Source organism: Phycomyces blakesleeanus, assembly GCF_001638985.1.
Source record: "Phycomyces blakesleeanus NRRL 1555(-) unplaced genomic scaffold PHYBLscaffold_11, whole genome shotgun sequence".
NCBI classification, from domain to species: Eukaryota; Fungi; Mucoromycota; class Mucoromycetes; order Mucorales; family Phycomycetaceae; genus Phycomyces; species Phycomyces blakesleeanus.
In genome coordinates, this window is record NW_017265144.1 from 775,964 (window position 1) to 791,299 (window position 15,336).

General features: G+C 35.0%; 4 protein-coding genes across 4 annotated transcripts; 2 read left to right on the forward strand and 2 right to left on the reverse strand.

Moving 5' to 3' along the window:
• Positions 1-758: 758 nt before the first annotated feature.
• PHYBLDRAFT_145746 (hypothetical protein) lies at positions 759-3,813 on the reverse strand (the record flags this gene model as incomplete). The annotated part of the gene is made up of 10 exons (XM_018431527.1): positions 759-1,205; positions 1,375-1,652; positions 2,216-2,537; positions 2,600-2,635; positions 2,728-2,798; positions 2,859-2,972; positions 3,030-3,254; positions 3,331-3,513; positions 3,565-3,673; positions 3,745-3,813. The coding sequence occupies 10 exons, from the start codon at positions 3,811-3,813 to the stop codon at positions 759-761; spliced, it is 1,854 nt and encodes a 617-aa protein (XP_018291389.1).
• A 1,491-nt stretch (positions 3,814-5,304) lies between these two features.
• Positions 5,305-6,083, reverse strand: PHYBLDRAFT_145747 (hypothetical protein; the record flags this gene model as incomplete). Its single annotated transcript, XM_018431528.1, has 3 exons — positions 5,305-5,332; positions 5,441-5,538; positions 5,880-6,083. 3 exons carry the CDS (start codon positions 6,081-6,083, stop codon positions 5,305-5,307), a joined length of 330 nt encoding a protein of 109 aa, XP_018291390.1.
• An 807-nt stretch (positions 6,084-6,890) lies between these two features.
• PHYBLDRAFT_21165 (hypothetical protein) lies at positions 6,891-9,072 on the forward strand (the record flags this gene model as incomplete). The annotated part of the gene is made up of 9 exons (XM_018439751.1): positions 6,891-7,130; positions 7,182-7,221; positions 7,276-7,612; positions 7,716-8,165; positions 8,255-8,310; positions 8,367-8,422; positions 8,485-8,631; positions 8,694-8,723; positions 8,812-9,072. 9 exons carry the CDS (start codon positions 6,891-6,893, stop codon positions 9,070-9,072), a joined length of 1,617 nt encoding a protein of 538 aa, XP_018291391.1.
• A 3,365-nt stretch (positions 9,073-12,437) lies between these two features.
• On the forward strand, positions 12,438-14,380 carry PHYBLDRAFT_181505 (hypothetical protein). Its single transcript, XM_018438479.1, has 9 exons — positions 12,438-12,514; positions 12,621-12,715; positions 12,775-12,875; positions 12,949-13,024; positions 13,094-13,140; positions 13,197-13,438; positions 13,496-13,580; positions 13,647-13,905; positions 13,968-14,380. Exons 1-9 carry the CDS (start codon positions 12,459-12,461, stop codon positions 14,252-14,254), a joined length of 1,248 nt encoding a protein of 415 aa, XP_018291392.1. The 5' UTR covers positions 12,438-12,458; the 3' UTR covers positions 14,255-14,380.
• Positions 14,381-15,336: the final 956 nt, after the last annotated feature.

Genomic DNA, 15,336 nt, shown 5'->3' on the forward strand with positions numbered 1-15,336 from the left:
CATCTTGGCGAATACCAACGGGGGCAGAGAGAGACCGAAGGGCAACACGCGAAACTGATAAGTATGGCCCTTCCATGATAACTGGAGGTATTTCCGTGAAACTTTGGCAACGAGGACGTGTAAGAAGACGCCTTGGAGATCTATACTGGTTAAGTAATCTCTGCGATGGATAAGTTGGAAAACACGTTTGATGGATTCCATCTTGAACGACTGTCATGGTATGAATTGATTGAAAAATAGGTCTCTTATATATCTTTTGTAAAATAAAAACAAAATGAAATGTTTGTAAGTTTGAAGATATAACCTACAGTGTGAGAAAAAATATATATAAAAGCAGGTTTATGCCAATATCAAGAGAAAGAATGGTAATAAAAATGTGATCAAAATGAGAAATTAATAACAGTAATAGTGAAAGGTAAATGGTGTGAGAAAAAGGGAAATGAGAATATAGGTGGGTAAAATAACGCAAGAGGTACAAGTGTGCTCTGGAGAGGTAAATAGAGGGAAATTAAAATTAAAAGGATGGGTGATGTGTATATAAAATAAATGTGAGAAAAGATTGGAAAAGACAAAGGGAAATGTATAAAGAGTAAGAATGTCGAAAAGAGAATATGTGAAAGAATTAACATATAGGGTCCACCTTTTTTATAATGGGCAATTTTTATATGTAAAATTAGAAAACCATAAGGCTTTATGGGATCTTCATACTTTTAACTTCTAATTGCTTTAAACTTTTCTTAATATATTTTAAAAGCACTTTACGCTGAAACAGGTAATGCTTCTTTGATTGCATTAACCTCCATAATGCTACGGTCAATGGTAATATTCATTGGTACGAAGCTGCTCTTGATGCGAAGGTGGTCAAGCCAAAGTTTGATGGGTATGGCTGTCTGGTTGTTTGTCACCATGTATGCAACAGGGAATCCCTTTCCTGTTTGAGGATGGCGAGTGACCAAAGTATATAATACTTCGTCGCTTCTGGACGAAATTGAATGGGTGGCATCGAGACAAAAAGATTGCGAGATTCTCATGATTGAAACTTGCATTGGTGATTGAAATCCAAAGGCAAATTGTTTTTTACCGTCATTATAAACAGAAAGATTGATTTCAAAAATGCAATAGTTTTGTTCTGCTAGCTTTACATTTAACCAGATGGAAATAGATGCATTTTCATCAGAAGCAAACATATATAACAAAGTAGTCATCTATTTTATATACGAGTATTTATTTGATATATAAATATTAATTTAATACGAAAGCTCTGTTATATTCATTGACAAACCTTTCTCATTCTGTTGTAAATTTCTTCATAATTAGGCTTTCTAATGCCAACTCCCCAACTATCAATCTGTTTAAGAACTGAAATTCTTGTACTTCTACAGCTGCTGCCACTTTCAACTGATCTTCAATAATCTTTATGGCTTCAGAAGGCAAAGAAAAAGTTCTGACTTCGTCCCAGTCTCCAGGAACATGGTTTACATGTGCCTTTGTTTGGCAAAATGTAACAACATTGGGGTTGTCGAGATGCTGTATGATTTTTAAGGCAGCTGTACAAGAGCATGCCTTCGTATCTTTCTGGGCAAGACGTAATTGGCGGTTTGTTATATATTGGCCAGCACGGTGGCATTTTTTAGTCTCTCCAAAAACTAAACCTTTTCCAGAATATTTATGCTTTTTATTCCATTTTGTTGAGCATAGGACATTGATTTGCTCCAGACACTTTTCCTATTCACTAGCTTTTACTAATATTGTTGAATTCAAAGGAAGCATCTTGATTCCTTCCAAAGACAAGTTGATCAAGACTTGTTGAATGGTGGAAATATCATAAATAGTGTTGTTTATATTGTTGTTAGACATAATTGAAGTTTGTTTTTAAGAAAGAGGGAAGTGATTATTTGTTAAAAAAAAATGCCATGTGTGGGATGCAAAAGCCACTGTCTGTCATTAAAGTTAGAAAGCCACAGGACTAAATTAAATACTAATTCAAACTCTCCGTAGGATAAAATAAGGAGATACGAGAAACGTCGTGCCCGAGAGGAAAAGTGTGGCCCGAATAATTAGCGTTAGAGCATAGCAACACAATTATTAAGTTTATAAATATTTTTCCTGACATGCTGTGCAATATCCAATCTATTTCTTCCTAAATTTGATTTTAGCTTACTAATCATTCTCTAAGCATTTGAATTTATTAAGACCAAAAAATACCCCTACTCACCTTCAATGTAAAGTTCATTTTCCTTCAGCGTCCTAGGTACCACATTTCTAATTTTCTTATCCAAGCTTAAAAATGTAAAATTGGCTGTCATAGCCTCTGCACTACCAAAAGTTCCGTTACAATCAGAAAGGTTGGAAATCACTTTGACTTGGAACATGTTATCATCTTCCGATGAATAAATAACCCGGGCAGTGAGCTTAATTGTAGAGCCCACATTTACTTTAGAATGAAACTTGGCTTCATCCAAAGAGAACATTCTCACATTAGATCCAACAAACATACGGGCTGTGATGTACGCAATTTCATACACATATCTTAGAGTCTGTAATGGCTTGTATATTAGTATATTATACATAAACAACCACTAATAACAAAAATTGTTACTTTTCCACCAAATAAGTATCCAAGAACACTGCGATCCTGCAAATACAAACAGTTATCAAGTATTAGCCGTATTTCTCTTAGTTTAGTGGGCTGACAATATATATATATATATATCAGAAAAAAAATACCTGTGGTGTTACTATGAAAGCACTTTGAAGAGTTGTATCCTTAACTAACTTGTATCCGCCCATGGAATTTTCTTTTGTATATAGTGAAGGTATATATTGATCATTGAACTGTTCTTTGTACATAGGCTTACTTCTCTTATCAAATGCATCCGCTTCAAGGTTACTGGCACTTTTAGATGTCTCAGGTCTACCATTTGTACTGACTGTTGTATCTTTATTGGAAATGTAACTTGTATTCTTCAGAACTAAAATTATCAATATTTGAGTACAAACACACAGTATATAATTTTTGAATTTCCTACAATTTGCAAGCTCTTGGGCTGTTCTCTCTTTAGAATTTGTACTAATAAGTGAGTTTGTTTTTGCAGGCTTTCCTGTTTCAATATTAACGGCCACCATATTAAACTTTGCAATAAAGACAGTATTTGATGTAGGAGCTGTGATGCAATTCCCCGTCAAATCTTTGAGTTTTGCTCTTATTCCCAAAGTATTGTCAGCACAAGAGATTATCTCAGCATTTACAAGAACTACAATTTCCAATTAATTGTTAATTTTGTAAAAAGCAAAACAAAAGTAGTACTTGTACATTGCTTTATTGTTTACCTTCTATGCTTGATGTGCCTATATTTACAGCATGGCCACTTATTCTTATATCTTGCACAGTATCCGGGAGTATAAGGTGAAAGTTCTCAACAGAAGCTGTCAGAATATGAGAAGATACACGATGTAAACAAGATGGAACGTCTAAATGCTTAGTCCCGGTAACATAAGCAATTTCATCGGAAACTACGTTTACATTTTAGCAATTTGTTTTTCTTCTTTTTCATTAAAACTTACTTTGAAGAAGATATCCTATGCTAATTTCACCATTATGAGCTATAGTTTTTTCTAAAAACGAAGGTGAATACTTGAAGGGCAGAATCTTCTCAGTGTAACTATCCATCATCTGTTTTTATGCAAAATATGTATTTGAATAGAGCATCTTTACGTATTACTGTTATAACTTGCCGTCTTTACAACAACATCATGTTTAGTTTCAAACTTATCGAATGTTATCTGGGGCCTTTCATTTCCTTTAAGGTTCATTTCTTCAACCCAATACTTAATAGGCCCTGCCAAAACTACTCTTTCTATTTTTTCAAATGCAAATTTATTAATATACGTATTAATTGATATTATGTATGATAGTTTTTGCAAACCTTTACTGTTATTTGTATAGTTTGAGCCATTGATTTTAGTGGAGATGGTGTTAATGTTGGTATCAATCCAATTTTTTTTGTTTATAGAATTAAATCGATAAAATTTAGTATTTTTAGGAGTATTTTCTAGAGAAGCAAGCATTTTGAAATATTAGAAGAAAGGAATATTTTTTTTACTATTATTTTCTATCTTATACCATCTCTTTTTATGTAAAATATTATGGTTTTTCTCTTTCTGTTCAATTATAGTTAAAGCTCGATATAGTGATACGGATGGTGGATAAAGATTTTATTACTATCACTATATCAAGTATTTTTTTTTTTTTAGTTTATAGGGAGACATAGTCTCAAAGTTTATTAAGTGAATATCCCTATATCAAGTATAATTCTATTACTCTCAATTTTTTGTGATATTTCTAATACCACTGTGAGGAACTACTATTTTCTAATAGGATTAATAGTATTTTATTCAAGAAAGTTGGCTTGGTTTAAAATACTAAATAAAATTTATATTAGGTTTTTTTTTTAACTATATAATAAACTCAGCGTTCGATATAGTGATATATATTGGATTCATTTCTTATCACTATCACTATACAGAGTTTCGCATTCAAAAATGAGAAAATGTACTATCTTTTTTGTCTATTTCTGGTTGTATAATTTATTGAATATTCTTGTTATTCAAGATGTACTTTTTGCTGCATTGCATATGTTCAGAATATTAATAAAAGTTAAAATTTTGTTTACATTTAAGAAAATGTTCTTCCTTATTCTTCATTTTTTACCATACAAAAGTAATAAGTATTTACATATAGACCTTGTGTAGTAACATTAATCGTAAATCTTAGGGGACAGGGTTTTTTTGGATGATGGGGACATGTTGTTATACAAGCTTATAGTGAGTAGTCCGGCAGATAATTAGGCGTGACCACTTTTAACTTGTCCAGTAGACATTCATCGTTTCTGTGTGTAACACCCTGTCCCCATCCAGTATAATCACTTGTCTTTATTCACTAAGAAAAATCATGCAAAAGTGGAAGAACATTTTCCGTAACTTTTCATTTTCATTTTTATTTATTTTTAAAAAATTCATAACTCGTTCAAAAAATAGATAGAAATATGAGAGTAATATGGTTAGTTTCATTGAATTTTTCTGCATAAAGTGAAAATTTGTTTGTTTTGTAATATTTTTGTAAATCACTTTTAGAGTAAAATACGGGTTCTATCTTGCTAATGAACCTGGCAAGCTGACAATTTTCGGAACTGTTACATACCAGGTACACGTACATTACGCACTCATACAGTATCTACTATTTCCATTATTGAGATACTGACCCATAAACAATCCCGAATACCCCACCAACCATTGAACAAGTTTTTACTTCGACACCATTTCAAGACGGAGTCTATAAAATAAGTATACCAAATGGTTTCCCACAACGATTACTTAACAAGTATCAACCTGCAGGATGCGTTTCTACATGTCCTGATAGCCAAATTATCTCATAAAATACCTCCAGTTCTGTTGAAAGGGGTACACATAGCAATTCCACGTACTACCCTTTGGACTTGCTCTCTCACCCATGGTCTTCACCAAGATGGTACGTCCTGTCTTGAAATGGACACGCCGTCAGGATATTTTTTTTGTATGAGACAAAGTTTTATTATTAAATTGTTCAAAAACAGGTCGTATTTCCTAAAGAAGGAGAGATAGATGCCTGGGAAGAGATTGTTGAGCACACAAAGTGTAGGGACTATTTAGTAGAATAATGCGTAAAAAGGGAGAAGGAAACGACAAAATTACAGAGAGGGAGAAAGCAAAATGAGCAGAAGAAGAAGAATAAAAGAGAGGGAATAATACTGGAGAAAGTAGATAGTAGATGGAGCACAAAAGTGAAAGAACTAGTCTAGGAGATGGGAAGACTGAAAGAAAAATTGAAGCGATTTGTTCACAGAAACAACTACATTGATAGGAACAAAAGGCACGTTGTCAAAAATTGTGCGCCAGTACGCTTTCCACACTGCGGCAAGAACACCATCCAAAACATGATATGAGTTAATATGAGGAGGGGAGGGAGGAAGGTCGAGAGCATAAAAGACACGAAGGATTGTGGACGGTCGGGCTGGCCACTGTGGTATCCACCTGTTCATGATCATAGTCCAAACTTGCCAAACGAGAGGACACTCAACAAGGAAATGTTCAGGAGTCTGGTTAGAGTGATCACATAGACAACACTCGGGAGAGGCGACGAAGCTGAGAATAATAGTATAAAGGATGGAAGCTGAGGAAGCTGTGTGATTATAAATATGGCCAGGCTTTAAGTTCCCAACCTTCTTCCTACAATCAGCGGGTCTCAAATAACATCATAAAAAATCAAAGAAGAGATTGAAATAAATCCAAATTTTTTCCTCTATAGTTGACAGCAAAAAGCTGATAAATTAAATTATTAAGCATATGCGTATCTATTATTATTATTTTCACTAGTTTTCTACTAACTCGATTTTTACTAAAATTGTGTACTTTTGAAAAACACCCTTATAAAAAAAATATACCCAATTGTACCAAAACAGTTTTTTTTTAAGTTCTTGTACAAATGTCAAAGAATATAACATTTTTCTCAATCAATAAATTTAGTGAGCACCAATAACCTTACGAGAAAAAGATTGCCTAGTTTTAATCATAGTTTATACTATGTTATCCGAATATATAGCTCTTATAATAAATAATATCTAAAAATGCACTGTTATCCTATATATAGAGCATAAGCTTTTTTTTTTAGCCTTCAAGCATGTACTAACATTATTATACTCAATAAATATGCGCAAAGAGTGTGATTTCTGTACACAGCAGCTTTTGTTCAATATCTCAATTGGTTTATAAGAATTTAAAAATATACTATATAAGAAGCAACTTCGTTATTGTTTTTAATAAATTCATCTTTTCAAATAATTTGATAATATAGCATGATATTTAAATCACCTTTACCACCTATCCAAGTTCCTAAAACCGGTCTAATCCAGTATCTCTTTAATAGCAGAAAATTTACTACTCCCGAAAATAAGGTCTTGTTTATTGATGTTGAAACAAAAAAGACCTTGACATTTCGGCAAACAAAAGAGAATATTTTACGGTTTGCGGCTGGTTTACAAGACAAATGTGGATTCAAAAAGGATGATATTTTGGCAATATATGCCCCAAATCAAGTATGCTATTATGTTCTCTAAAGTATTCTTGTGTTAACAAGGCTGTTTTAGTATGACTATATTATTCCTATGCTAGGAACAATTGTAGCAGGTATACTTGAACATATTATATTACAAAATTAGAAAACACTAACATAAGTATTAGGTGGCACAATATCTCTTCTTAACCCTAACTACAATAAGACTGAACTTGAATGTTATCTCAAAATGACCAAACCAAAAGTTCTCATCGCTTTCCAAAGCAATATTAAAGTCGCTCTTGAGGCTGGAGAAAAGGCGGGAATTCTTCCTCAAGATATATTTGTATTTGGGGAGGCATCTATTGAAGGTGTACAACCTTACACAAAATATCTTTTGACAGACCGTATGGCTACACTGATTGAATATACTGAAGAAGAAGCCAAGGATTCTGTAGCACTTTTATGCTTGTCTTCCGGAACCACTGGTAAGACTTTAAACCTGAAATATACCTTTTATCTTATGTTTATGTTTTTATAGGGAAAAGTAAAGCGGTTATGCTAACGTAAGAAAATATGCAAATTTTGCCCATGTTTTTAATTAACGGATAATGTATATCTTTGCTAGACATACGAACCTTACTACCAGCTTTGAGCAACACTTTGAAACCTATAAATACTGTCTTTATCCAGAAAATCACCGCTCACTTGGAATACTTCCATTTTACCACATCTTAGGTCTATACGCTGTTTTAAACGAAACTTTCTATCATGGAATTCCTTTATATGTTTTACAAAAGTTTGATTTTTCTTTGTTTTGCGAGACAATTCAGAAAGAAAAAATAACCAGACTATATCTTGCTCCACCAATTATCTTGCGGCTTTCAAACCATACTGCCTTAGACAATTATAATATGTCATCACTAGAAATTGTTCATTATGGAGCTGCACCAGTGAGCAAAGAACTTGATCAAAAAGTTAAAGATCGATTGAAAAAACCTGTACTCAGACAGCTCTATGGCCTCTCGGAAGTAGGACTGATAACCTATGTTGGCATGGTAGCAAATGATAAAGGCATGTAATTTAATATAAATTGAATGCATATATCGACATATTTTTTCAAAAATTACTTAATTCTACTCTTTTTGTTCTTGAAAAAATAGGCAGTGTAGGTAAACTTGTATCGAATATGACAGCCAAAATTGTCAATGAAGAAGGCAAAGGTAATATAAAGTAAAGTAAAAAGGCAGTTTATCTAAAAGTTATGTTTGTGCAATAGAAGTTGGATACAATGAAAGTGGTGAAATATGGCTTAAGGGACCAAATGTTATGAAGGTGAATGATTCTCTCTTAACACTCTAAATGTATTAATTCTCATATTCTATCAATATATACAGGGATACTTGAACAATCTAGCAGCAACTGCTGAGTGTATTGACTCTGATGGCTACTTCCATACGGGGGATATTGCTGTAATAGACAATGATGATAACGTATATATAGTCGATCGTATAAAAGAGTTGATTAAATACAATGGATTTCAGGTATAACAGTACTGTACTTATAGCTTTTCCAGCTTCATTTCTTAATTTCAGTATTTATATAGGTCCCTCCTGCTGAGTTAGAGGCCCATTTGGTAAAGTCATTTATATATAGGATTTTTTAAAGTGTGTTAAATATAGATTCCTGTTTTACTAACAAACACATACCCATGCTTTTTATAGCTTGAATCTCCCCTGGTTGCAGACTGTGCTGTCATTGGAGTTTATGACGAAAAGAAAGTAACTGAGTTGCCAAGAGCCTACGTTGTTCTAGCACCAGACGTTGAAGCCAGTATAGATACTGAAATCATGATTATGAAATTTGTGGCAGATAGGGTGGTTGCATATAAGCGCCTACACAGTGTTTTCTTTCTCAAAGAGATTCCAAAAACTACATCTGGAAAAATTCTTCGAAAGAAATTACTTAACATATTAGCTGCATAAAAATAATAATACTCTTTTAAGTAAGAGTATAGGGCTAATGTCTTATGCACGCTTGAAAAAGAAACCCCCAATTAATATATAAATAATCAATACTATGATTTTGGCCTTTTATTATCAGTATGTTTTTGTGTTTTGTGAGTGCATGTTTGAAATAAAAAAATAAAAATTTAGCAAAATTGTTAAACATACAGTAAAAAACATTTGTAAGGCGCGCAATTCGAAAATTTAAGGCGCACAATTTGAGGATTTAAGGCGCATAATTCGAGATAATAAGGCGCACAATTTGAGGAAATAAGGCGCACAATTTGAAAAAATAAGGCGCACTTTTAAGATTTTAATTTCTTTTTTAGAAAAACAAAAAGTGACGTACCAAGCACGTATTATTATTTTTCCTTGCAGAAAATCATGCAAGAAGTGCATCAAGTCCCATTTATATATGACACCTAAGAAATAAAAAGATTTCTTCAAAATTTTAGTGGCAACAAGAAGCTATAAAACCAAAAGCCTTAGTTCCAGTGTATATAACGTGGCTTACTGTAATACATTGTGACTGACTCTTAACTTTTGTGAATGAATTTCACAAAAAGAATTGCGTGTATAAAGCTTTACTTGTAATAAAGAAAACAATACACACTTCCTTTCTCAATTATCTCAGCTTCTACTATAACAAAATGTCCTCCTTTAAATTCGTGTACGAAGATGGTCAAGGAAAGAGCGTTAATGAAGACGGTTCTCAAGCTTTGAGTCATATAATTGACGAGGATTATCATGGTCTTGAGACAATAGCAACCCATTCCCAATTCCTTGAATCAAGAAATAGAGATAGGATTTCAGAAGTCTCGGAGGTATTTTTTTTTAAAAAAAAAAGTGGTAATTAAAAACGTATTTAAATATATAAATCCAATTTAGAGTGCCCAGACAGAGAACCAAGCGGGAAGTCCAAGCATCCCCCACCAAAAAGAAGCAAGACTACTCGTCAGCGTAATACTTACACTGATGAGGACATCATCAAGTTTTTTAAGCTGAAGGATGAGAAATTGCTTAGTGCTAAGGCTGCAGCAAAGCAATTGAACATAAGCGCCAGAGTGGCACAACGTTGGATGAAGAAGTACGATGAAGACCCGGACAACTTGTTCAACCGTGGCAAGAAGGGCAGGAAAAAAGGACTGACCAACGAGCACAAGAAGTGCATTAAAGAATTCGTTGCCGAAGATGCATCTGTCTACGTTAAAGACGTGATGGACCATCTCGTCTCGGTGTTTGGCAAGATCAACGTGTCGAAAGAGACTGTCGGGAGGTTTATGGCCAACGAATGCAACCTCACATTCAAAAAGGTCTATAAGCAGCCTGTAGCGAAGAACAGTGAGGAGAATATCGAGGCAAGGTATAACTGGATTCTTCAGATGAAGAAAACAAGTGCCAAATACATGACCATCTGTGTTTTCTTGGACGAGTCTGCCTTCGATATCAACATGCGGCACAGAAGAGGATGGTCCGAGAAGGGAAAGAAGGGAGTCACCACCACCCCAACCACCAGGTCCCACCCTCTTACCATTCTTGGGGCTATATCGGCCAAAGGACTTATATACGTCAGCTTGAGGAATCCTAAGTTCTGCAAGCAGTCCTCTTCTGGTGAGTCCGGCTCAAAGGGTACAGTGGCCGGGCATTTCTTTATGTTTGTGAAAGCTGTTCTTGGTGAGATGGACAAGTATGCCAATATGAAGGGGAACTTCCTGGTGATGGATAATGCACCCATTCACCAGAGTGCAGATATCAGTCGATATATCTCCTCCAGGGGATACAATTCGGTCTACCTTCCGGTATACTCTCCAGAACTCAATCCTATTGAGATGTTTTGGAAAGTGGTGAAGGACAGAGTGCGAAGAAAGAGTTTGAACGACAATGAGACTATTCTCACCAGAATCGAGGATGGATGGCGTAGTCTTAGCAATGAGGACTACCATAACATCGTCCAGCATTCTGTAAACCAGTTCACAAAATGTGAAAATAAAGAACCTTTGTGATTTCTCATTTTTTACATAATATAACATACACTCAAATGTGCGACTTAAATTCTCGAATTGTGCGCCTTAAATTTTCGAATTGTGCGCCTTAAATGTTCGAATTGTGCGCCTTAAATTTTCAAATTGCGCGCCTTGTATAGTGTTTTTTACTGTAGTCTGTCCACACCAAGTATTCATATGCCTAATTAAGCTGCAAACAACCTAAACATGATAAAGCTTGTAGGAGATTTAAAAAGTTGCCAGGTTTGCCAGGTTTTTTTAAGAAAACCTGCCAATTTTTTTCTTACAGTGGACTACAAGTAATTACCCACTTTAAATTTATTAGTCAGCCCCTTTAAATTAACTATGAATTATTGGAGCTGAATTTGGCGCCTTTAATACTGCTGACATGCTTTCATTTATTTACTTTTCTTTTTTGCTATTCAGATAGTGTATGAGTTAACTATATTGTTCTTACTCAAGTTTATACTGTGCTACCGGATCACTCTATATCGATTAATTTTATTCAATATACAAGAGATTATCTTGTTTTCTCTTTAAATATGCTACGGATTTTGTTCTTATAGTATAATGATCAATACATTATCGGTCGTGAGTCGGAGACTCTTGCTGTGTTACCATAATTTCTTTATTAGGACGAATATTCAGAAAATAAAAACTAAAGAATTTAATTCTATGCTATTCATCATTTGCTTGAGCTTATAAGTATACAATTAATGGAGAAGGGTGGGTGGGCCGAGCAAGAATCTCCTCCTACTCAGATAATGGGTATAGGCCATCGGCCTTTGGCCTCGGCCAAAAGAACCATTATTGGTTGTTTGTGACAGGCATATTTGTATATGAAACAGCATAAACATTCATCCTCGGTACAACTCTTACTGAGAGGAACATCTGCGCTCGATGTAAATCTTAATCAACGCGCTTTCCCCATGCTTATCGCAGGACGGAGTATTAGAATCTGTGTAATGTTCTCGGTTTTAAATAGGTCCTTGGTGAAGAACAATGTGTGATTGAAAGAGTTGCAATGTTGTTGACCTTTTTGTCAAATATAAACAAACGATGAGTTAAAAGGCGGAAAAGATATTCTTTAATTTAATGTTGTAATTATAGTAAGTACTACTCTACTGTATATCAGTTAGTTAAATATATATAAAATACGCAAACACAAAAATAAAATATTACAACAAGCATACAAAAACGATGGACAAGTCAAAAGAAAAGAGGGACTGAAAAAAAAGGGGGAGGGGTAGGAAGTCTGGCATTGAAAAATAGAAGCACATGAAATTTGTCAATATAAATCCAACTTGAGTGTACCACCATTTGTCAAACGCCTCTTTCTTCCTTCTACTCATTCCCCACATAATGATGAGATCTGCTACCCGTACGATCGGCCTTGCTGCCCGAGCTCTTCCCAAGAGGTATTCATAAGAAGGGGTTTCTAAAGAAAAAGAAAACAGTTTAATAAAAAAAAGTACATTTATTAAACATTTCACTAACCGTGCGTTATAATTCTATGTATAAAAGATCTTTCACCCAAAGCGCTATTTCCCGCAATAGCTCTGGTATCCCCACCTCTCTCCAGTGCTTCACTGAGGAGGAACTCATGTTGAAGGAGTCCGGTAAGACCTGCAAACGATTTTTACTTCTAGTAAAGGTTCTAATAAGCATTTTTTCTTAGTTGCTCGATTTGCTCAGGATGTCGTTAAGCCCAAGGTCGCTATTATGGATGAGACCGAAAAGATGGACCCTGAAATCATTAAGGGACTTTTTGAGCAGGGCGTAAGTATACATAAGCTGTTTTTGTCCTTCCACATTAATTCTTGTCTTTTTTTCTTTACATATATTTATACAGCTTATGGGTATCGAGACTGAGTCTGAGTTTGGTGGATCTGAGTGCTCTTTCACTTCTGCTATCATTGCAATTGAAGGTATGCAACATGCAATAGCTACGCAAATGCACAAAAGTAGAGTCTAATTTACGCTTAATTTTTCGAAAGAACTCGCCAAGATCGATCCTTCCGTTAGTGTATTCTGCGATGTCCAGGTAAAAATATCTTCTATATATACATGGAAGGCATTCTCTTATCCCCAATCTATTAGAACACCCTTGTTGGTACTCTCGTCCGTAAGTATGGTACCCAGTCACAGAAGGAAAACTACTTGACCCGTCTCTCCACCGACACCATCGGTTGTTTTGGTTTGTCCGAGGCTGGATCCGGTACTGATGCTTTTGCCCTCCAAACCCGTGCTGAAGACAAGGGTGACCATTATATCCTCAATGGTAGCAAGATGTGGATCACCAACTCTGGTGAAGCTAACATCTTCTTGATCTTTGCTAACGTGTAAGTCAATAATGATTCTTTTTTGGGGCCGAGAAAAAACTCATGCAACTATGTCAGTGATCCTTCCAAGGGTTACAAGGGTATCACTTGTTTCATCGTCGAGAAGGAGTGGGGTGTCAAGATCGCCAAGAAGGAGAGCAAGGTAAATTTATTGTGTAGCACCAAGGAAGAGATTAAGATGACTTAAAAGTAATGTATGTTATTTTAGTTGGGTATCCGTGCTTCCTCTACCTGCGTCTTGAACTTTGATGACATCCGTATCCCCAAGGAAAACGTTCTTGGTGAAGTTGGCAAGGGTTACAAATACGCCATTGAAATCCTTAATGAAGGTCGTATTGGTATTGCTGCCCAGATGATTGGTCTCGCCCAGGGTGCCTATGATATTGCTCTCCCTTATCTCTTCCAGAGAAAGCAATTCAACACATACATCGGTGACTTCCAGTCCATGCAGCACCAGTATGCTCAGAGTACGTATCATCCGTGTAACACGATAGGACGACCATCAATTAATCGCTTTATTTTCTTATAGTTGCCGTTGAGATTGAGGCCGCTAGACTCTTGACTTACAATGCCGCTAGACTGAAGGAAGAGGGTAAGCCTTTCATCAAGGAGGCTGCCATGGCCAAGCTCTACTCTTCTCAGATTGCCGAGACTGCTGCAAGCAAGGCTATTGAATGGTGCGGTGGTGTTGGATTCACTCGTGAGTTGGGTGTCGAGAAGTTCTTCAGAGATTCCAAGATCGGTGCTATCTATGAAGGTACCAGCAACATTCAGCTCCAGACCATTGCCAAGCTGATCTCCAGCGAGTACAAATAAGCTAGTTTAAATAGCACACTGCATATCTCTATTTACCTATTTCCTTTCCGCTAGCATGGATAAAGTATAAACACATCCTAATAAAAAAGACCCATTAACATGTATAAAATAAACACTCATTAATCCAAAAAAAAAAGCTTTAGGAGACATCTTTAAACTTGATGGTGGGAGACTATGGTTTGAAATCCAAATACTAAGAGCATCTTCAGCAGTTGGCTAACTTTTATTTTATCTGGGATCAAAAATTGTCACTTTTACATAAAAAAAAGCCACTCTACCCAGCAATTTAATTTTTCTAACTTTTAAATAAATTTTGAGAGTGGTTTCAGCTAGAACTTTTAAATCCCTGTCAAATATAGCAGCTAGATAAAATTTAGGACTCTTTTTTATAAAATAAAATAAAAGGAACTACTGGGAAAATAACTTTTATCTAAAAGTCCAAATGCGGTATAAAAGTCGGGATAAAAGCTACTGCTGAAGATGCTCTAATATATTATTGTGTGTCGTGCCTAACACAATTGTTGTTGACTCCACTCCGACGTCAGATGTGGTGGACACCCGCCCTTGGATTATTCGTTACTTGTTCCCTTCTAGTTAAATATTACATACCCCTCCCAAGAAAACAGACAAAAAAATTATATTATGCTTGACTTTGAAAGATATGAGGAAAAGGGGTATACACTATAAATAATCATTTATAAATATTCTAAAAAATAAAGCGTGGCTCGGAGAGCCTATAACCACATCTTCTGTCGTTGTTTCGTCAACTTCCCCGTTTATTAAAATTTAAGTGTATATTTTTTAAGGCATGCAAGCCAAAGATGCTAAAATAATTTCAATAAAAATAAAATACATTCATTTAGTAACAATTATATTCTGATAGCGACTTATTATATAATACCGATTCTCAACTAATAAAGTTGCATTTACAGCTATAAGATGTATACACTTTGAATATATTAATATGTATTTAACTTTTCTAACTTTGGTCTTTATTATGTTCTATTGAATATATCATGTCACTGAAGATATTGTATGTTGTTAAGTACGTTTAGGCATATATTTCTTTAAGATATAGTTTG

Coding starts and splice junctions, on each gene's coding strand:
- PHYBLDRAFT_181505 (XM_018438479.1), top strand. CDS start 12,459: ATGATGAGATCTGCTACCCGTACGATCGGCCTTGCTGCCCGAGCTCTT. Junction 12,515..12,620: donor GCCCGAGCTCTTCCCAAGAG/GTATTCATAAGA, acceptor TATGTATAAAAG/ATCTTTCACCCAAAGCGCTA. Junction 13,141..13,196: donor GTGTATTCTGCGATGTCCAG/GTAAAAATATCT, acceptor CCAATCTATTAG/AACACCCTTGTTGGTACTCT.